Source organism: Neofelis nebulosa, chromosome 8 (genome assembly GCF_028018385.1).
Source record: "Neofelis nebulosa isolate mNeoNeb1 chromosome 8, mNeoNeb1.pri, whole genome shotgun sequence".
Classification (NCBI taxonomy): Eukaryota; Metazoa; Chordata; class Mammalia; order Carnivora; family Felidae; genus Neofelis; species Neofelis nebulosa.
In genome coordinates this window covers 58757622-58774078 of record NC_080789.1, presented here as the reverse complement: position 1 = coordinate 58774078, position 16457 = coordinate 58757622, and the positions used below count along the sequence as shown (strand labels likewise).

The window sequence follows — 16457 nt, the reverse complement described above, 5'->3', positions numbered from 1 at the left end:
GCTGGGATGAATGTCACATGATCAGAACTGAGCCAAGCGTTCTTGAAATTCACTTTGATATACGGGTGCTTTGGATTACGAGCATGTTTCTGGAACGAAATACGTTCACAAACCAAGGTTTTACTATAATATGAAATACTCATGTGGCATCTACCAGCTGTCACTAGATGAATATTAACTCTTTTAACCCTTAAACCACTCTATGAGGCAGGTAATAGTGTTATCCCCACCTCATGGAGGATGAAACTGAGGCACAGAGAAGTTAAGTCACTTGCTGAGGTTCCTAACTTGTACGTCGTGGAGCCAGAATGGGAACCCAGAACCTGACTTACTTGGCTACACTGTCTCTCAGTAAACACAGATGGCCGTTTCACAGACACTGAGAAATACGTGTGCACACATACACACGCACCGACTATGCAGCAGCTGGGCCCTTCCTGGGCACCGGGGCTGTGTTGGCCTGGGTGGCTTTGAGGTGGCCTGCTGTGCTGGGATCTGGTTCCCACCCTGGCTGACCCTCAGGTTCTGGTTGACTCCTTGCCCCAGCCTGGGCCTTCCACTGCGGACTCCCTGGCTTTGAGTCCTGATCCCCGTGTCCCTGTCTTCCCCCAGCCTGATGTTCTGGACCAACTGGAACGAGCAGCACCCCAGCATCATGCGGGCGGCCCTGTCGGGGGCCAATGTCCTGACTCTCATCGAGAAGGACATCCGCACCCCCAATGGCCTGGCCATCGACCACCGTGCCGAGAAGCTCTACTTCTCCGATGCCACCCTAGACAAGATCGAGCGCTGCGAGTATGACGGCTCCCACCGCTATGTGAGTCTGTGGGGCAGATGGAACAGGTGGCACTGGGCAGGCTAGGATCAGGGGTCAGGGGACGGCTGGCCAGCCAAAATGGAGATTGCCTGGGCACGGAGCAACAGAAAGGGAAGCCACATGGTGGGAAGATTTGGGAGGAGAATGAGGCACTGACATTGCCGCTTAGCTGTGTGGCCTTGCACAGCCCTCATCCTGTCCGGGCGTGGCTTCCTCATCAATTAAATGAGGACATGGCAAGATTCCCCTGCAGGTCTTCCCATTCTGCAACTGTGTCCAGGGATCTCGGCCAAGGCCAGGCACCCCCACCCCTGGGGCCAGCTGCAGGGGGTTGGATTTGGGGCCAGAGGCCTGAGCCTACCTGTGACGGGCTTAGTGCTGTCGCCACAGGTGATCCTGAAGTCCGAGCCAGTCCACCCCTTCGGGTTGGCTGTGTACGGGGAGCACATTTTCTGGACCGACTGGGTGCGGCGGGCTGTGCAGCGGGCCAACAAGTACGTGGGCAGTGACATGAAGCTGCTGCGTGTGGACATCCCCCAGCAGCCCATGGGCATCATCGCCGTGGCCAATGACACCAACAGCTGTGAGTGGGGCCACTACCACCAGCCTTGCTCTCCTGCCCCCGGTGCCAGCACACACACACACACACACACACACACACACACACACACTACACCCTGGTCCTGTTCTCCCACAGCCTCCACGTGCAGACACACAAGTGTACACGCTTTCACCCCCAAGAAACCCAAAACACCAACACTCCTCTACTCCAGCTCCCTCAAGACATCTGAGCGTGCGTGCACACGTATGCACCCTCATAGCACACCACAGCTGGTCTCACCTGAATCTTTGACACCCCAGCACATGCCCTAGCCATTCTTCCCCCCAAGAACCACACGCGCTCCCAGAGCCTGATCAGACACATGCGCCCCAGGCTCTGCCTACCCCACACTGTGCGTGCACGTGCGTGTGCACAGAGACGCTCCCACATTGGGCCTGCCTGGCCGAGGGGCCCCATACAGATCCACAGCTTTTCCATGCCTCTCACACATACTCCAAGGCCCCACCACTAGGCTCCTTCGACTTGACTCTCCTCAAAGCACATGGCGAAGCCCACGTCACCCCCCGCCCCAAGAGCACACACACCCTCAACCTCAGCCCCAGCCCCAATACTCCCACTGGCCCTGCCTTAGCACATTTTCTGCTCCCCCAGCCATGTGCCATTGTGCCAGGGCCAGGGCTAGGAAGCTCAGTGAAGCTATGTGAATGGGTGTGGGCATTTTGTGTGTGCACAACTGGGGACACTCTTAGCCCGCTGTCCTCTGTCCTTGTTTCAGGTGAGCTCTCCCCTTGCCGCGTCAACAACGGGGGCTGCCAAGACCTATGTCTGCTCACTCACCAAGGCCATGTCAACTGCTCCTGCCGAGGGGGCCGCATCCTCCAAGAGGACCTCACCTGCCGGGGTGAGAGAGGGAATGACAGAGGACAGACACTGGTGGGGGGACCCTGGGCACACACTGGGGACCATCTCCTCCTAGACTCCAGTAGCCCACCCTCGTGAAAACTTTTATCTAGGAGAAACTGAGGATGACCTCAGTTCTGGGGGACAGGGGTAGAGACATTCGAGGCCGCAGGACCCTGGCTTATGAAGCTCCCTCCACATCGCCCCCACAGCTGTGAACTCCTCTTGCCGAGCACAAGATGAGTTTGAGTGTGCCAACGGCGAGTGCATCAACTTCAGCCTGACCTGTGACGGTGTCTCCCACTGCAAGGACAAGTCTGACGAGAAGCCATCCTACTGTAGTAAGGCGCCTCCTCCAGCCTCTGTGCCCCAACCCTCCTCCCTTACCCCTGGCCTCCAGAGTCGACTGCCTCAGCCCCCAGTGGGGCAGGGTGTGGGAGTGAGGGGAGCAAAGCTCCGTGACCCACTCCACAGCTGTCCTGAAGGGCAGAACCGCCGCTAGCCCTGTGCCAGCCCCTGAGCAGTTTGTCAAGGGAACAAATGCATGACGTCTCATCAGAGGCAGCGCCTCCCCTGTCACTGCCGCTGACTGCTGGCCCGCTCCCCGTCTGTCCGCAGACTCACGCCGCTGCAAGAAGACTTTCCGACAGTGTAACAACGGGCGCTGCGTGTCCAACATGCTGTGGTGCAACGGGGCAGACGACTGTGGGGACGGCTCAGATGAGATTCCCTGCAACAGTGAGTGGGACCCGGGACCTGGCCCTCAGACCCCCACCTCTGCCACGCCCCGCCCTTGCTGAGCTTTGGTTCCCAGGCCCCATGGGGTCTGCTTCAGCGTGCTCCACGGTGGGCCTGGGCAGGTGCTTTGGGCCAGGAGCTCTGGCCTGGGGTCTCTTGCCCCCAACGTGGAAAACTGTGGCCTGATGGTCTGGGGGTGGGTGCTGTTCTAGAGACGGCCTGCGGAGTGGGAGAATTCCGCTGCCGGGACGGCACCTGCATTGGGAACTCCAGCCGCTGCAACCAGTTTGTGGACTGTGAGGACGCCTCCGATGAGATGAACTGCAGTGAGTGACACCCCTGCCTGGGTGCCTCGTAGTCTCTCTCCCGTCTCACTCCCTTGCCTCTTGCCTGGGGCTCCTCCCTGCCATCCCTTTGGCCCACGTGGCGGCCTCTGTCACCCTCACAGCCTGTGTGGCCCCCGCCCCAGGCCTGGGCTCCCTGGGGTGAGTGGAAGGGGTGGACAGCACCCCCTCCCCCGAAGGACACCATGCAACTTTCTAAAACACCAAGGCCACTGTCAGGCCAGCAGCTGCCCCCGGAGGGAGTGTGGAGGGAACCTTGGTTCACCCCTCATCCCTGCCCCCACCAGGCGCCACTGACTGTAGCAGCTACTTCCGCCTGGGGGTGAAAGGAGTGCGCTTCCAGCCCTGTGAGCGGACCTCCCTCTGCTATGCACCCAGCTGGGTGTGTGACGGTGCCAATGACTGTGGGGACTACAGCGACGAGCGCGACTGCCCAGGTCTACACCAGCCTTGGGTCAGATGTATGGCGGGCGGCAGCCCCCCCAGGGTGGCAGTGCCCTCATGCTTCCCTCTCCCCCCAGGAGTGAAGCGACCCAGATGCCCCTTGAATTACTTTGCCTGCCCCAGTGGGCGCTGCATCCCCATGAGCTGGACGTGTGACAAGGAAGACGACTGTGAGCACGGCGAGGATGAGACCCACTGCAGTGAGTGACCACAGGGCCCACCCACCCGAGCTGGGAGCCCAGAGAACCCACGGCGGGCAGGGGCTTCACCAGAGTTACTGAGTCACTGTCCACACCTCACCTTTTAGTTCCCTCCCAGGAAATGTCCTCCTAGGAGAAGGGCACCCAGGGCCTTAACCCCAGGTCCCACCCCCAGGGGGGAGGGGGCATCTCTCTAGCTCATGCTGACCCCCACAGAGGGATGCCTTGGCATGCACCCTACACCTGCCTGCCCAGCTCAGTGCCATGCCATCCCCTCCCCCCATCTCACTTTGGCTTCCGACTGCCCCAGACAAGTTCTGCTCGGAGGCCCAGTTTGAGTGCCAGAACCATCGGTGCATCTCCAAGCAGTGGCTATGTGATGGCAGTGATGACTGCGGGGATGGCTCAGATGAGGCGGCTCACTGTGGTGAGAGGTGGCTGGGATCGGGTCGGGGAGTTGCTCCCGGGAGGGACAGAGCCCCCCCCCATGCCACCCACACGTGCACATGCCCTACTACGGGAGGGATGGACGGCACAGTGGTGGGAATGTCACCCCCGCTGCCCGGCCCACTGTGCCTGCTCCCAGCGGCTCCCTGTTCCCCCCACAGAAGGCAAGACGTGCGGCCCCTCCTCCTTCTCCTGCCCGGGCACCCATGTGTGTGTCCCCGAGCGCTGGCTCTGTGATGGTGACAAGGACTGTGCTGACGGTGCCGACGAGAGCATCGCGGCCGGCTGCTGTGAGTGGCAGGGGCCATGAGGAGTGGGGCGGGCAGCAAGCAGCCACAGTCTCTCTTTGCAGTAGGGAAAACTGAAATCAAGGAGAGGAAGTGCTTCAGCAGGGGTCCCTCGGGCAGTCAGTGGCAGAGCTCTGTCTACAACCCACATGGGTGTCTGGACCCTCCATCCAGTGCTCTCTGTCCACTCTGCCACTCAGACCCCACCAAGGTCCCGTGTGACAGTCATCAGCTAGTCAGGGGGAGCTGAGGGGCCATGTCTGTCTCTGTCCGTAGTGTACAACAGCACCTGTGATGACCGTGAGTTCATGTGCCAAAATCGCCAGTGCATCCCTAAGCATTTCGTGTGTGACCATGACCGTGACTGCGCCGATGGCTCCGACGAGTCCCCGGAGTGTGGTGAGCCCGGGGCTTCCCTGGGGGTGGCACCAGGGGTGCACCCTGCCCTCCCTATGCCCAAGCTCCCAAACTCACCCGGCCCCTCCTCCCCCAGAGTACCCAACGTGCGGCCCCAACGAGTTCCGCTGTGCCAATGGGCGCTGTCTGAGCTCCCGCCAGTGGGAGTGCGATGGGGAAAATGACTGCCACGACCAGAGCGACGAGGCCCCCAAGAACCCACACTGCACCAGCCCAGGTGGGCCCGATGCACGGCCCCCTCCCCACCCTCCATCCCTGGCCCAATGGCCCCCCTGACCTGCCCTCCCCACCCCTTGCAGAGCACAAGTGCAACGCCTCCTCGCAGTTCCTGTGCAGCAGCGGGCGCTGTGTGGCCGAGGCGCTGCTCTGCAACGGCCAGGATGACTGTGGTGACGGCTCAGATGAGCGCGGCTGCCATGTCAACGAGTGTCTCAGCCGCAAGCTCAGTGGCTGCAGCCAGGACTGCGAGGACCTCAAGATTGGCTTCAAGGTGTGTCCCACCCCGGAGTGGGAGCTTCCACTCGCCCAAGGCTGGCGGGAGCTCCTTTCTCCACCCCTCGTCCGTTCATTTGTTCGTTCATTCAACAAGGGCTCATTCGGCACCTACTCTGCCAGGCAGTGCTCTGGGCACTTGGGGACACAGCAGAGGAACAAAATCAAAACCTTTACTTGGTTGGGTTCTGCATCCCCTTGGAAAGTAGGGCCAGCAAGGGCTATGGGAGAGGGAGGGGTGTGCAGATGTCAGGCAGGCGCCAAAGTCCAGGTGTGCAGGTCAAGGGAGAGGCCAGACAGGAGCCCAGAATCTGGGAGTTATGAGTCTGGATAGGCTCCCCAATGGAGCGCGTGTAGATGGCCTGTGCTCAGCCACACCAGTGGCAGGGAGGTGATGGGGGACTGGCAGAGGAGCCTGAGAAGGGGCAGCCGCTGGCGTGGGAGAAGAGCCGTGTGAGGAAAACCTTGGAGGAGGCGCACCACCAGCTCTGTCAGATAATGCTCACAGGTCACATAAGATGAGGCCTGAGCATCGACCTCTGGGGACAGAAATCGGGTGGTCATCGGTCACTGCAGTGGCTTAGCTGGAGTGAGAGCCAGATGGCTCAGTATCTGTTTGCTGCCTGCCTCCCGCCCCTCAAGGCTGGGCTTCCCCAGCGGAGCCAGCCAGCCCCCGGGGTGGAGGGAACCAGAGCTCTAGGCTCCAGGGCGAGAGGCTCCGACCACAGCCCCTTCCCCAGCCCAAGCCTCCCTGTGCCTGCAGTGCCGCTGCCGCCCCGGCTTCCGCCTGAAGGATGACGGCCGGACGTGTGCCGATGTGGATGAGTGCAGCTCGACCTTCCCCTGCAGCCAGCGCTGCATCAACACACACGGCAGCTACAAGTGTCTGTGTGTAGAGGGCTACGCCCCTCGCGGTGGCGACCCCCACAGCTGCAAAGCGGTGACTGGTGAGACGGGCGCATGGAGGGGGTCGGATGGCTCAGGCAGCTGGGGACCGGGGGTGCCAGAACATGCCCCAGCTGGCAGCTGAACCAGGACGCTCTATCTCCAGATGAGGAGCCATTCCTGATCTTTGCCAACCGGTACTACCTGCGCAAGCTCAACCTGGACGGCTCCAACTACACGCTGTTGAAGCAGGTGCCAGAGCCGGCCCTCCTCACCCCCACCCCTGTCTCCAGGCCCAGAGCTATCTTCCCTTCCCTGCCCAGCCCCCTCACCCTCCCCACTTGGGCCCATGTTCGTCACCTCCTACTCACTCCTCCAGCCACCGGCGTCCTGACTCTGTAGTCATCCCCCACCCCCCACACCCAGGGCCTGAACAATGCCGTCGCCTTGGACTTTGACTACCGAGAGCAGATGATTTACTGGACAGACGTGACAACCCAGGGCAGCATGATCCGAAGGATGCACCTTAATGGAAGCAATGTGCAGGTGAGGCCAGGGGCAGCCCACTCCTCAGCAGACAAACTAGGCTTCGGGGGCCAGAGATCCAGCCGCAGTGCCCCTCCCCAGAGGGCTCACTGTGTTTCAAGGCCATCTCCCCCTCACCCATCGCATCCCACTGAATTATTTCCTCCTCTTCCTTCCCCACGAAGTCACTGCCTAACTCTGTTTGTCCTGGCTTCTTCCTCTGCTCCAAGCTCAGAGAGTGAGGTCTAGGAGATTCCTCCTGCTTTTTCCCTCATTATCAGTAGCTTCCCCCTTATGGCTGCCCTCTCTTAAATTCACGCCCCTAGGCACTGTGGGGTTTGGGGTGCAGGAGCTCTCCTCTGGAGACCCCTCTCCTATAGCCTCAGCTGACACTAGGCCTGGGCGTTTTCCATCCATTGTCCTCCCTGCAAGCTGGGGGAGGAAGCTCTACTTCACAGTTGGGGGGGTGCTGGGCCCCCAGAGAGACTGAGGGTCATACCCCTGGTCATCCAGAGCTCTTCTTTCCCTGCCTCTGCCCACAGGTGCTGCACCGGACAGGCCTCAGCAACCCTGACGGGCTGGCTGTGGACTGGGTGGGTGGCAACCTGTACTGGTGCGACAAAGGTCGGGACACCATCGAAGTGTCAAAGCTCAACGGGGCCTATCGGACGGTGCTGGTCAGCTCTGGCCTCCGTGAGCCCAGAGCTCTGGTGGTGGACGTGCAGAATGGGTACGAGGGCAAGGAGGGTTGGGGGAGCCCCTGAAGCAAGCAGTATGCTCAGGCATCCAGGCCCAGCCTCCCTGCAGGCTCTTGGTGGGACCAGTCGCTGGATCTCTTGGGGCTCACTGCCCACCCACCTGCCAGGTACCTGTACTGGACAGACTGGGGTGACCACTCACTGATCGGCCGGATAGGCATGGATGGGTCTGGCCGTAGTGTCATCGTGGACACCAAGATCACGTGGCCCAATGGCCTTACACTGGACTACGTCACCGAACGCATCTACTGGGCTGATGCCCGTGAGGACTACATCGAGTTTGCCAGCCTGGATGGCTCTAATCGCCACGTCGGTCAGTGTGCCAGTGAGGCTGCCTGGGCACAGCAGCTCTGGGGGTCGGGGGTGGGGTCTGGAGTACAGAGGATCAGGCCTTTGGGGCAAGAATAAGGTTAAAAGTCAGACAGCATGGCCTGAGAATGGGGATCTCCCCAGGGGAATGGGGATCCAGAGCACCCTGATGTACGCCCCCTGGACAAGCCCAGGCATGAGGCCACCATCTGAAGGAGAAAGAGAAGTTACTTCTCATGCACAGTTCGGGGCCCCGAGAAAGACAGGAGTAGGATGCCTGGGGTTGGGGTGCTTCGGCACAGGGCATCCTCTAATATTACAGAGCAGGAACCTGCTGTCAGAAAGGCCTGAGTTTGAGTTCCAGCTTTGCCACTTAGCTGTGCGACCTTGGGAAGCCACTTAACCATCTGGAACGGGGGCTGGCGCCCACCTCACAGGGTTATTGTAGGGTTAAGGATGTCCAGTAGGGAAGGCGCTAACCGGCTGCTGGGCCCATTCCCTCCCCGTCTGCAGTGCTGAGCCAGGACATCCCACACATCTTCGCACTGACCCTGTTTGAGGACTACGTGTACTGGACCGACTGGGAGACAAAGTCCATCAACCGAGCCCACAAGACCACGGGCACCAACAAGACACTCCTCATCAGCACCCTGCACCGGCCCATGGACTTGCATGTCTTCCACGCCCTGCGCCAGCCAGATGGTGAGCAGTCAAGGGGTGGGAGCCAGCAAAGAGTGAGCCTGGCATGCAGGGCCCCCGGGGAAGGATATGGCCCAGCAGGATTGGTTCTTCTCTAGCACTGCCTGAGCAGTGCTTGCCAGACACTGGGAAATTAGGGAGGCTATCAACAGGCTCTCAGGAGCTGCAGCCCAGCCTGGGTCCATCCCAGGAGTCTTGTAGCAGCAAGCCCCTGAGGCCAGTCAAGTAGGGTGCGTCCAGGTGTGGACCGCCAAGGCAGGACCCCAAAGGCAGGCGGGCTGTACCTGAGGGAGGGCACAGGTGAGGCAGCATATGAGGCTGCAGGGCTGGCCTGATCCTGGGACCTCAAGAAGAGTCGTCTCCCTTCTCTGGCTTCAGCTCCTTCCTAAAGGAGTAGGATTTGGATCTGTCCTGCCTCTGTCCAGAATAGAGTGGGCTAGGCAGCCTTCAGAAGACCAGAAAATGTGGCATCAGTGAGTGCCGCCCTCATTCTGCCAGAGGGCAGTGGCTCAGGGGGCCCTGGCCCATATACTGGGTCCAGTCGGCTGCCCGTTAGCCACTTTCTCTCTGGCAGTGCCCAATCATCCGTGCAAGGTCAACAATGGCGGCTGCAGCAACCTGTGCCTATTGTCCCCCGGTGGGGGCCACAAATGTGCCTGTCCTACCAACTTCTACCTGGGCAGCGATGGGCGCACCTGTGTGTCCAACTGCACAGCAAGTCAGGTGAGGCTCTTCCCCTTGACCCCCATTCACCAATGCCTCGTTCCCCCAACCTCCACTCCTCCTCGGACCCCAACACCCGCTCTAATGTCCTCACGCATCTGGTTTTCCCACGCTAACACCCCCACATTTCTTGCCTACCTCTTGTCTCCCCACAGCAATATTTTTATACCTGTCACCTCACACAAACACCCCCACACCCTAACCCTGACCCTCCCTTACCAGCACCCCCCACCCTGACCCCCACACAGATACCCCATCACCTGGCCTTCCTGCACTCATCATATCCCAACCTTCCATCCAGCTCAGCACCTCCACAAATTACCCTGGTCCTCCCGCTTCTTTGAAACATCGCAGCCCCCCAAAAGAAAGTCTCCTGAGTTTCCCCAGACCCCCACCAACCCCTCTTGCCCCCACCTGCCCTCCAGTTTGTGTGCAAGAATGACAAGTGCATCCCCTTCTGGTGGAAATGTGACACAGAGGACGACTGTGGGGACCACTCAGACGAGCCCCCGGACTGTCGTAAGTGCCAAGAGCAGGGGTGGCAAGAGGGTCCTGCACCGGGGGCAGCCTGACTCTCCAGGCTCTGAGTGGCCATGCCCAGCCCCAGCCTTTCTGACTCTGTGGCTCCCCTCCTGGCAGCCGAATTCAAGTGCCGCCCAGGACAGTTCCAGTGCTCAACAGGCATCTGCACGAACCCTGCCTTCATCTGTGACGGGGACAACGACTGCCAGGACAACAGTGATGAGGCCAACTGCGGTAAAGAGCTGCCCAGCCACTGTCTGCCCTCCTCCCTCCCCCTTTCTCCTTCCCCGGAACTTGGAGGTTTCCTACTAAACTCCAAGGACAAGGAAGCTCAGCCCACAGCAGCCTCCTCTCCAGGCTGGACTCCTGCTGCTCTAGGCCCTGAACCTGCATGCTCCCACTGAGGGGATGAGGTACCTCCTCGCTGCTCCTGAATCCTCTACCCCCCATTAGTTACCTCACCCTCCTCCCCACCTCCCACAGATATCCACGTCTGCTTGCCCAGTCAGTTCAAGTGCACCAACACCAACCGTTGCATCCCCGGCATCTTCCGTTGCAATGGGCAGGACAACTGTGGAGACGGGGAGGATGAGAGGGACTGCCGTGAGTGCCCGGGGCTGTGAGCAGGGAGCGGGGTGGCGGGGAAACAGACACAGAAACACACTGCACAAAGAAGTCTACCCACCACTTCTCTGGGCCATGTGGCTGTCAAGTAATGTTATTAGATGGGTGACATAAATTATACAGGGTATGACTTGGTTTGCTGGGAAAAGGTGAAGATTCAGAAAACAAAAAGCACCAAAATTGGAGATAAACTGTCCCTTTCTCCTAAGAAATTTCTAGTGGGACCAGGGCCAGGGCTTGGAAGAGGGAGAAGACGGTGATCTCAAACTGTGGTGGGGGAAAAATGGGCAGGTCCTCATTCTCTCCCCCTACCCTGCAGCCGAAGTGACCTGTGCCCCCAACCAGTTCCAGTGCTCCATCACCAAGCGCTGCATCCCCCGAGTCTGGGTCTGTGACCGGGACAACGACTGCGTGGATGGCAGCGATGAGCCTGCCAACTGCAGTGAGTTGCCTGGTGCCCCCAGAGCCCACCTTCCCTCCACTGCGTCTGCTGTTCCCACCTCATCCCCACCCCGGGTGACCAGCGGCCACTGCATTGCCCTCCCGGCACGCTCCTGCAAGGATCCTCCCCCTCACCACCAGCTGCCCCCTTGCAGCCCAGATGACCTGTGGAGTGGATGAGTTCCGCTGCAAGGACTCCGGCCGCTGTATCCCCGCTCGCTGGAAGTGTGATGGAGAGGACGACTGTGGGGACGGCTCCGACGAGCCCAAGGAGGAGTGTGGTGAGCTTCCCCAGACCCCGCTCTCAGGGGAAGGCATCCGGCCTGGACAGGACTCAGGCCACCTGCTGACTGGGGCTCAAGCCGCCTGGCACTCGGCTTCCCCTGACCACCACCCCCTGTCTGATTCCCCGTCCCTGCCTCCACCGGCACTTCCTCGGCACATACCAGCGCAGAATCTTCTCTGCCCGCCTAACAGAGGGGGCTCTGTTAATCCCCTCCCCAAAGCGGCTCCTCCCACTCATGTCCCACTGGGCCCCATAACCTTCTCGAATCTCAGAACACTGCTTGGCCTCCCCCCGCTGATCTTTCTCCCACTCCTGGCCATCCTGCCCATGCCTGTCTGAAACCCTTGGGCCTGTCCCTGCTCTGTCCCTGACTGCCCCGATGTTTGCCTCCCAATCTTGCCTCCCCAGACGAGCGCACCTGTGAGCCCTACCAGTTCCGCTGCAAGAACAACCGTTGCGTGCCAGGGCGCTGGCAGTGCGATTATGACAACGACTGTGGGGATAACTCAGACGAGGAGAGCTGCAGTATGTCCCCCCACCCCCCCGCCCCGCCCCACCCCCACAGACCTGGGGCTCCTCCCTTCTCAGCACCCCTGTCCCCACCAGGCTGGCCGGCACAGGTGGCTGCCTCCCAGGGCTGGGGGTCAGGTGCCCCCTCCCTGCTCACCCCACCCCACCCCACTCCATGTCGTGTATTTGAGTTTGTGCCATTTCACCTCATCTCATGTTTCTCTCCATTTTCACACTGTCCTCTTGGGGTTGCAGAGGTAGGTGTCTCTGATGTGCCCCTGCTCCCACCACACCCCCTGCCACTGCCCCAGAGCCCACCCATCTGTCCCCGTGCTGTGCCTCAGCCCATCATCCTTTACTGGCCTCTCCCTAAACCCTGGTGCTTGTCTTAGTGGTCTTGTCCCTCTCCTGTTCCCCTCGACCCCCCGCACACAGTCTGTCCCTAGGGCAGAACCAGGGACCCATGCCCTCTCTCGTGTGTCTTCCCCAGAGGGGTAAGTGTGAGCCTCCTCTGTACCCAGCTGATCCCATGAGGGCAGCCAGTTGGCTGGCGTGGTCATTATGCCAGTCAACTGTGGCTTTCAGGGACACAAGGACGGGTGGTATTGTTCTGCCAAGGGCTGGAGATACTCCAAGGTCTGAGTCCCTGTGCCCATCCTCCTGGGGTGTGTTTCTCCCCTGTCCTTCTCCAGCCCCTCGGCCCTGCTCTGAGAGCGAGTTCTCCTGTGCCAATGGCCGCTGCATTGCTGGGCGCTGGAAATGCGATGGGGACCATGACTGTGCAGATGGCTCAGACGAGGTGTGTAGGGAGAGGAGAAGGAGGGAGGGATGGCCTCAGAAGAATCAGAACAGAGCTACAGGGGTGCCCCGATCTGACCAGGATGCTTGCTCCTGTGCCCGCAGAAAGACTGCACTCCCCGCTGTGACATGGACCAGTTCCAGTGCAAGAGTGGTCACTGCATCCCTCTGCGCTGGCGCTGTGATGCGGATGCCGACTGCATGGACGGCAGTGATGAGGAAGCCTGTGGCACTGGCGGTGAGGCCCTGTCGCCACCCCCCACCCCACCATGTGGCCCAGTCATTCACCTCATTCTTTGTCTTCTGTAGTCATTGTTCATACAAAAAATATTTCTTAAGCACCTGCCATGTGTCAGGCACCGTTCTAGGCGTTGGGGATATAGCAGTGAACAACACACAGGGCCTCTGGGTACACGTTGGGACAGGTTGTTCCCTCCACAACGGCACTTAGTCAAGGGGCCAGTTGGACCAAAATCCAGCAGAAACCTGTTGTCTGTGTCCACCCAGACTCCACCCCACAAGTTCCTACAGGGCAATCAGCTGCCCTGACAAACAGAGTCCTTGTTCACTTTGCTTTCCGGGAGCAACGAGACAGTGCCTGCCCCTGGCTAACCTGGCTGGGCTCAGTGGCCCGAGGCCACACTGTGAAGCTTGGGTAAGAGAAGCCTGGGGCTTAGAGCAGAGACCCACCCAACAATGAGGACAGACATCCTGGCTCTGCCTTGATAGTCTGGAACCTGGGTCTCCTGACTCCCAGCCCAGTGCTCCTCCTTTCTGCCTGCCATGAACTACAGTAGGCCCCAGTGCCCTGCCACAACCACTAGAGAAAGAGGGCACTCTTGGCCTCTGTGTACACACTTCCCCAAAAAGGCCTCTTCTCCCCTAAATACCAGACGAGGCAGTTCTGCTCAGCTGCCCAGCAGGTATAAAGGTAGGAGACCTGGGTTCATTCTGGTTGTACCACTGCTTGCCTGGTGACCCCTCTGGGCCACCTCCTGTGGTGGGAAGGGCCTGGGCAAGATCCTGCCCCCCAGTAGCCAGCCTGGGGCTCAGGGCTCATTTTTGGCTCTTTGCACACCCCCGGCGCCCAGTGCGGACCTGCCCCCTGGACGAGTTCCAGTGCAACAACACGCTGTGCAAGCCGCTGGCATGGAAGTGCGATGGCGAGGATGACTGCGGGGACAATTCAGACGAAAACCCTGAGGAGTGCGGTGAGGCTGGGGGAGCGGGGCCCAGGGCGGGAGGCGGGGCTCTCATGCTCCCTGGCGCTGCAGGCCCGCCCCCAAGGCTGATTCTGGCTCTGTCCCCTCCCACCCCTGCAGCCAGGTTTGTGTGCCCTCCTAACCGGCCCTTCCGTTGCAAGAACGACCGCGTCTGCCTGTGGATCGGGCGCCAATGCGATGGCACAGACAACTGCGGGGATGGGACTGATGAGGAGGACTGTGGTGAGCAGGGGGCCAGTGGAAGCAGCCTGGCGGGGCGGGGGTGATAGTTTGGGTACTGCACAGTGGGTGGCGGCGGGCCAGGTGGAAACTCGGTGGTGGGGGGAGAGTAGTATCCATTGTGGGGAGTCTGGGGGCCTTTCCTTGGGAGAGAGAGGTTTCTGAGGAAGGCAGGGAGGCTGCCCGGTGCCCTAGGTCTTGAGGTGGAGCATCCCCTGAAGCTTGACAAACAGCCCCGGACACAGTGGGGGGGCAGAGGGTTGGGAGGGGGCTGGGGGAGGAGAGGGGGCTGTGGGAGGAGGCCCCAGGGTGGTGAACATCCAGATCTGAAGCCCCCACCTTCCCCAGAGCCCCCCACGGCCCAGACCCCCCACTGCAAAGACAAGAAGGAGTTTCTGTGCCGGAACCAGCGCTGCCTGTCCTCCTCGCTGCGCTGCAACATGTTTGATGACTGCGGGGACGGCTCTGATGAGGAGGACTGCAGCATCGGTGAGCCCTGCGTGCTAAGGAACTGGCGGCGGGGGGCCTGCGGAGGGCCAGAGAACCCAGGCCCAAGCCCAGGGTGGCTCAGGAGAGAGGGCCCACTCTGTCCCCCACAGACCCCAAGCTGACCAGCTGCGCCACCAACGCCAGCATCTGCGGGGATGAGGCGCGCTGCGTGCGCACCGAGAAAGCCGCCTACTGCGCCTGCCGCTCGGGCTTCCACACTGTGCCAGGCCAGCCCGGATGCCAAGGTAAGAAGGCGGGACTCAGAGGGGGCGGGAAGAAACCCGGGACTCTCCATGACCCTCCCCTGTAACCCTCAGACATCAATGAGTGCCTGCGCTTCGGCACCTGCTCACAGCTCTGCAACAACACCAAGGGTGGCCACCTCTGCAGCTGCGCCCGCAACTTCATGAAGACTCACAACACCTGCAAGGCCGAAGGTACCAGCCTACCAGCCGGAAGAGGACAGAAAGAGTGGGTGGGGCTATGCAACACCAGAGTGTAAATGGGACTAACGTGAATGGACGTGCTCCCCTTGGCACACCCATGCCCAGGCGCAGGAGCCCAGACCCACGGGCCCAGCTGCCAGCAGCACAGAGGCTGGCATCAGTGCGCGGGGTGCTGGTTGGGGAGCTGGTTCATCTGGAGAAGTCTGGGGTGGGGGCAACATACCCATATCCCACATGTGCCTCTTCACCCGCCACTCCCAGGAGGAGAGCACACAGACGCGCGTCACCACACAATCACGTTGTAGCTAGCCCCTTTGCTTCTTATTTTCAGCTTCATTGAGATATAATTGACAAAACTGTCAGATATTTAATGTGAACAGGTGATGATTTGATGTATGTACACCTGGTGAAAGGTTTCCCTTCATTGAGTTAACACAACTATCATCTCATTCACCTTTTGGGGGGGTGGGAACGTGTATATGCTCTGACGCACACCTGCACCTGCCTGTGTACAGACACCCCCCCAAACACCCGTGCACACACATCCATGTGCACACGAGGGCATGTATGAATACACAGCCCCACCACGCACGTCCAGATGCACTCACGTGCCGGTGCGTGCCTACACCCCTCCGTGCCAGTGCACACACACCCCCACATGCATGTGTGCCCACGGGCATATATCAGACAGCATGTAGCACAGTGTGGTGATGCCAGCCAGTGACAATGAGGAGACAGAAGTCCTTGAGGCTGGAGAGGCAGAGAAGATTTCCTGGAGGAGCGGGTCCTATTGGACCAGCTCAGGGAAGGAGAGGAGGGAGCACATCCCGGCACCAGGCCTGGCATCCCCCAGCCCTGGCCTCCTGCCCCTGCCTTTTTCTGCACCTGACACCGGGACTTTTGCCCCTCCAGGCTCTGAGTATCAGGTCCTATACATCGCCGATGACAATGAGATCCGCAGCCTGTTCCCCAGTCACCCCCATTCGGCTTACGAGCAGGCCTTCCAGGGTGACGAGAGTGTCCGCATTGATGCCATGGATGTCCATGTCAAGGCTGGCCGTGTCTATTGGACCAACTGGCACACAGGCACCATCTCTTACCGCAGCCTGCCACCTGCCGCACCTCCCACCACTTCCAACCGCCACCGGCGACAGATTGACCGGGGTGTCACCCACCTCAATGTGAGCACCCCACCTGGGATGGGATCTCCACAGATTGGATGGGAAGACTGCAAAGAGCAGAGGGTTCAGAGCAGGGTTTGAAAAGGACAGTGGAAGGGGACAAAGGGTGAGACTGACGGGCAAAGGCATTCAGGATTATGTTGTGGGCATGACAGGTGGACAGAGCAATGA

The 16457-nt window shown here is 60.3% G+C and overlaps 1 protein-coding gene across 2 annotated transcripts in view; it reads left to right on the top strand.

The window, feature by feature from the left end:
* The window catches only part of LRP1 (LDL receptor related protein 1), an 81150-nt gene that overhangs the window by 59538 nt on the left and 5155 nt on the right, over positions 1-16457 (top strand). For both annotated transcript variants that reach the window (XM_058742306.1, XM_058742305.1), the window contains 34 exons: positions 613-817; positions 1208-1400; positions 2155-2280; positions 2492-2620; positions 2898-3017; positions 3230-3343; positions 3649-3798; positions 3883-4005; positions 4316-4432; positions 4614-4742; positions 5016-5138; positions 5233-5373; positions 5456-5646; positions 6412-6595; positions 6700-6785; positions 6960-7079; positions 7601-7788; positions 7924-8129; positions 8639-8827; positions 9399-9547; positions 9973-10066; positions 10187-10303; positions 10553-10672; positions 11013-11135; positions 11290-11415; positions 11829-11945; positions 12623-12729; positions 12834-12966; positions 13820-13939; positions 14051-14173; positions 14519-14659; positions 14770-14904; positions 14977-15096; positions 16018-16286. In XM_058742306.1, coding sequence (XP_058598289.1) covers positions 613-817; positions 1208-1400; positions 2155-2280; positions 2492-2620; positions 2898-3017; positions 3230-3343; positions 3649-3798; positions 3883-4005; positions 4316-4432; positions 4614-4742; positions 5016-5138; positions 5233-5373; positions 5456-5646; positions 6412-6595; positions 6700-6785; positions 6960-7079; positions 7601-7788; positions 7924-8129; positions 8639-8827; positions 9399-9547; positions 9973-10066; positions 10187-10303; positions 10553-10672; positions 11013-11135; positions 11290-11415; positions 11829-11945; positions 12623-12729; positions 12834-12966; positions 13820-13939; positions 14051-14173; positions 14519-14659; positions 14770-14904; positions 14977-15096; positions 16018-16286 — 4828 coding nt within the window. The remainder of the gene's footprint in view (positions 1-612; positions 818-1207; positions 1401-2154; positions 2281-2491; positions 2621-2897; positions 3018-3229; positions 3344-3648; positions 3799-3882; positions 4006-4315; positions 4433-4613; positions 4743-5015; positions 5139-5232; positions 5374-5455; positions 5647-6411; positions 6596-6699; positions 6786-6959; positions 7080-7600; positions 7789-7923; positions 8130-8638; positions 8828-9398; positions 9548-9972; positions 10067-10186; positions 10304-10552; positions 10673-11012; positions 11136-11289; positions 11416-11828; positions 11946-12622; positions 12730-12833; positions 12967-13819; positions 13940-14050; positions 14174-14518; positions 14660-14769; positions 14905-14976; positions 15097-16017; positions 16287-16457) is intronic.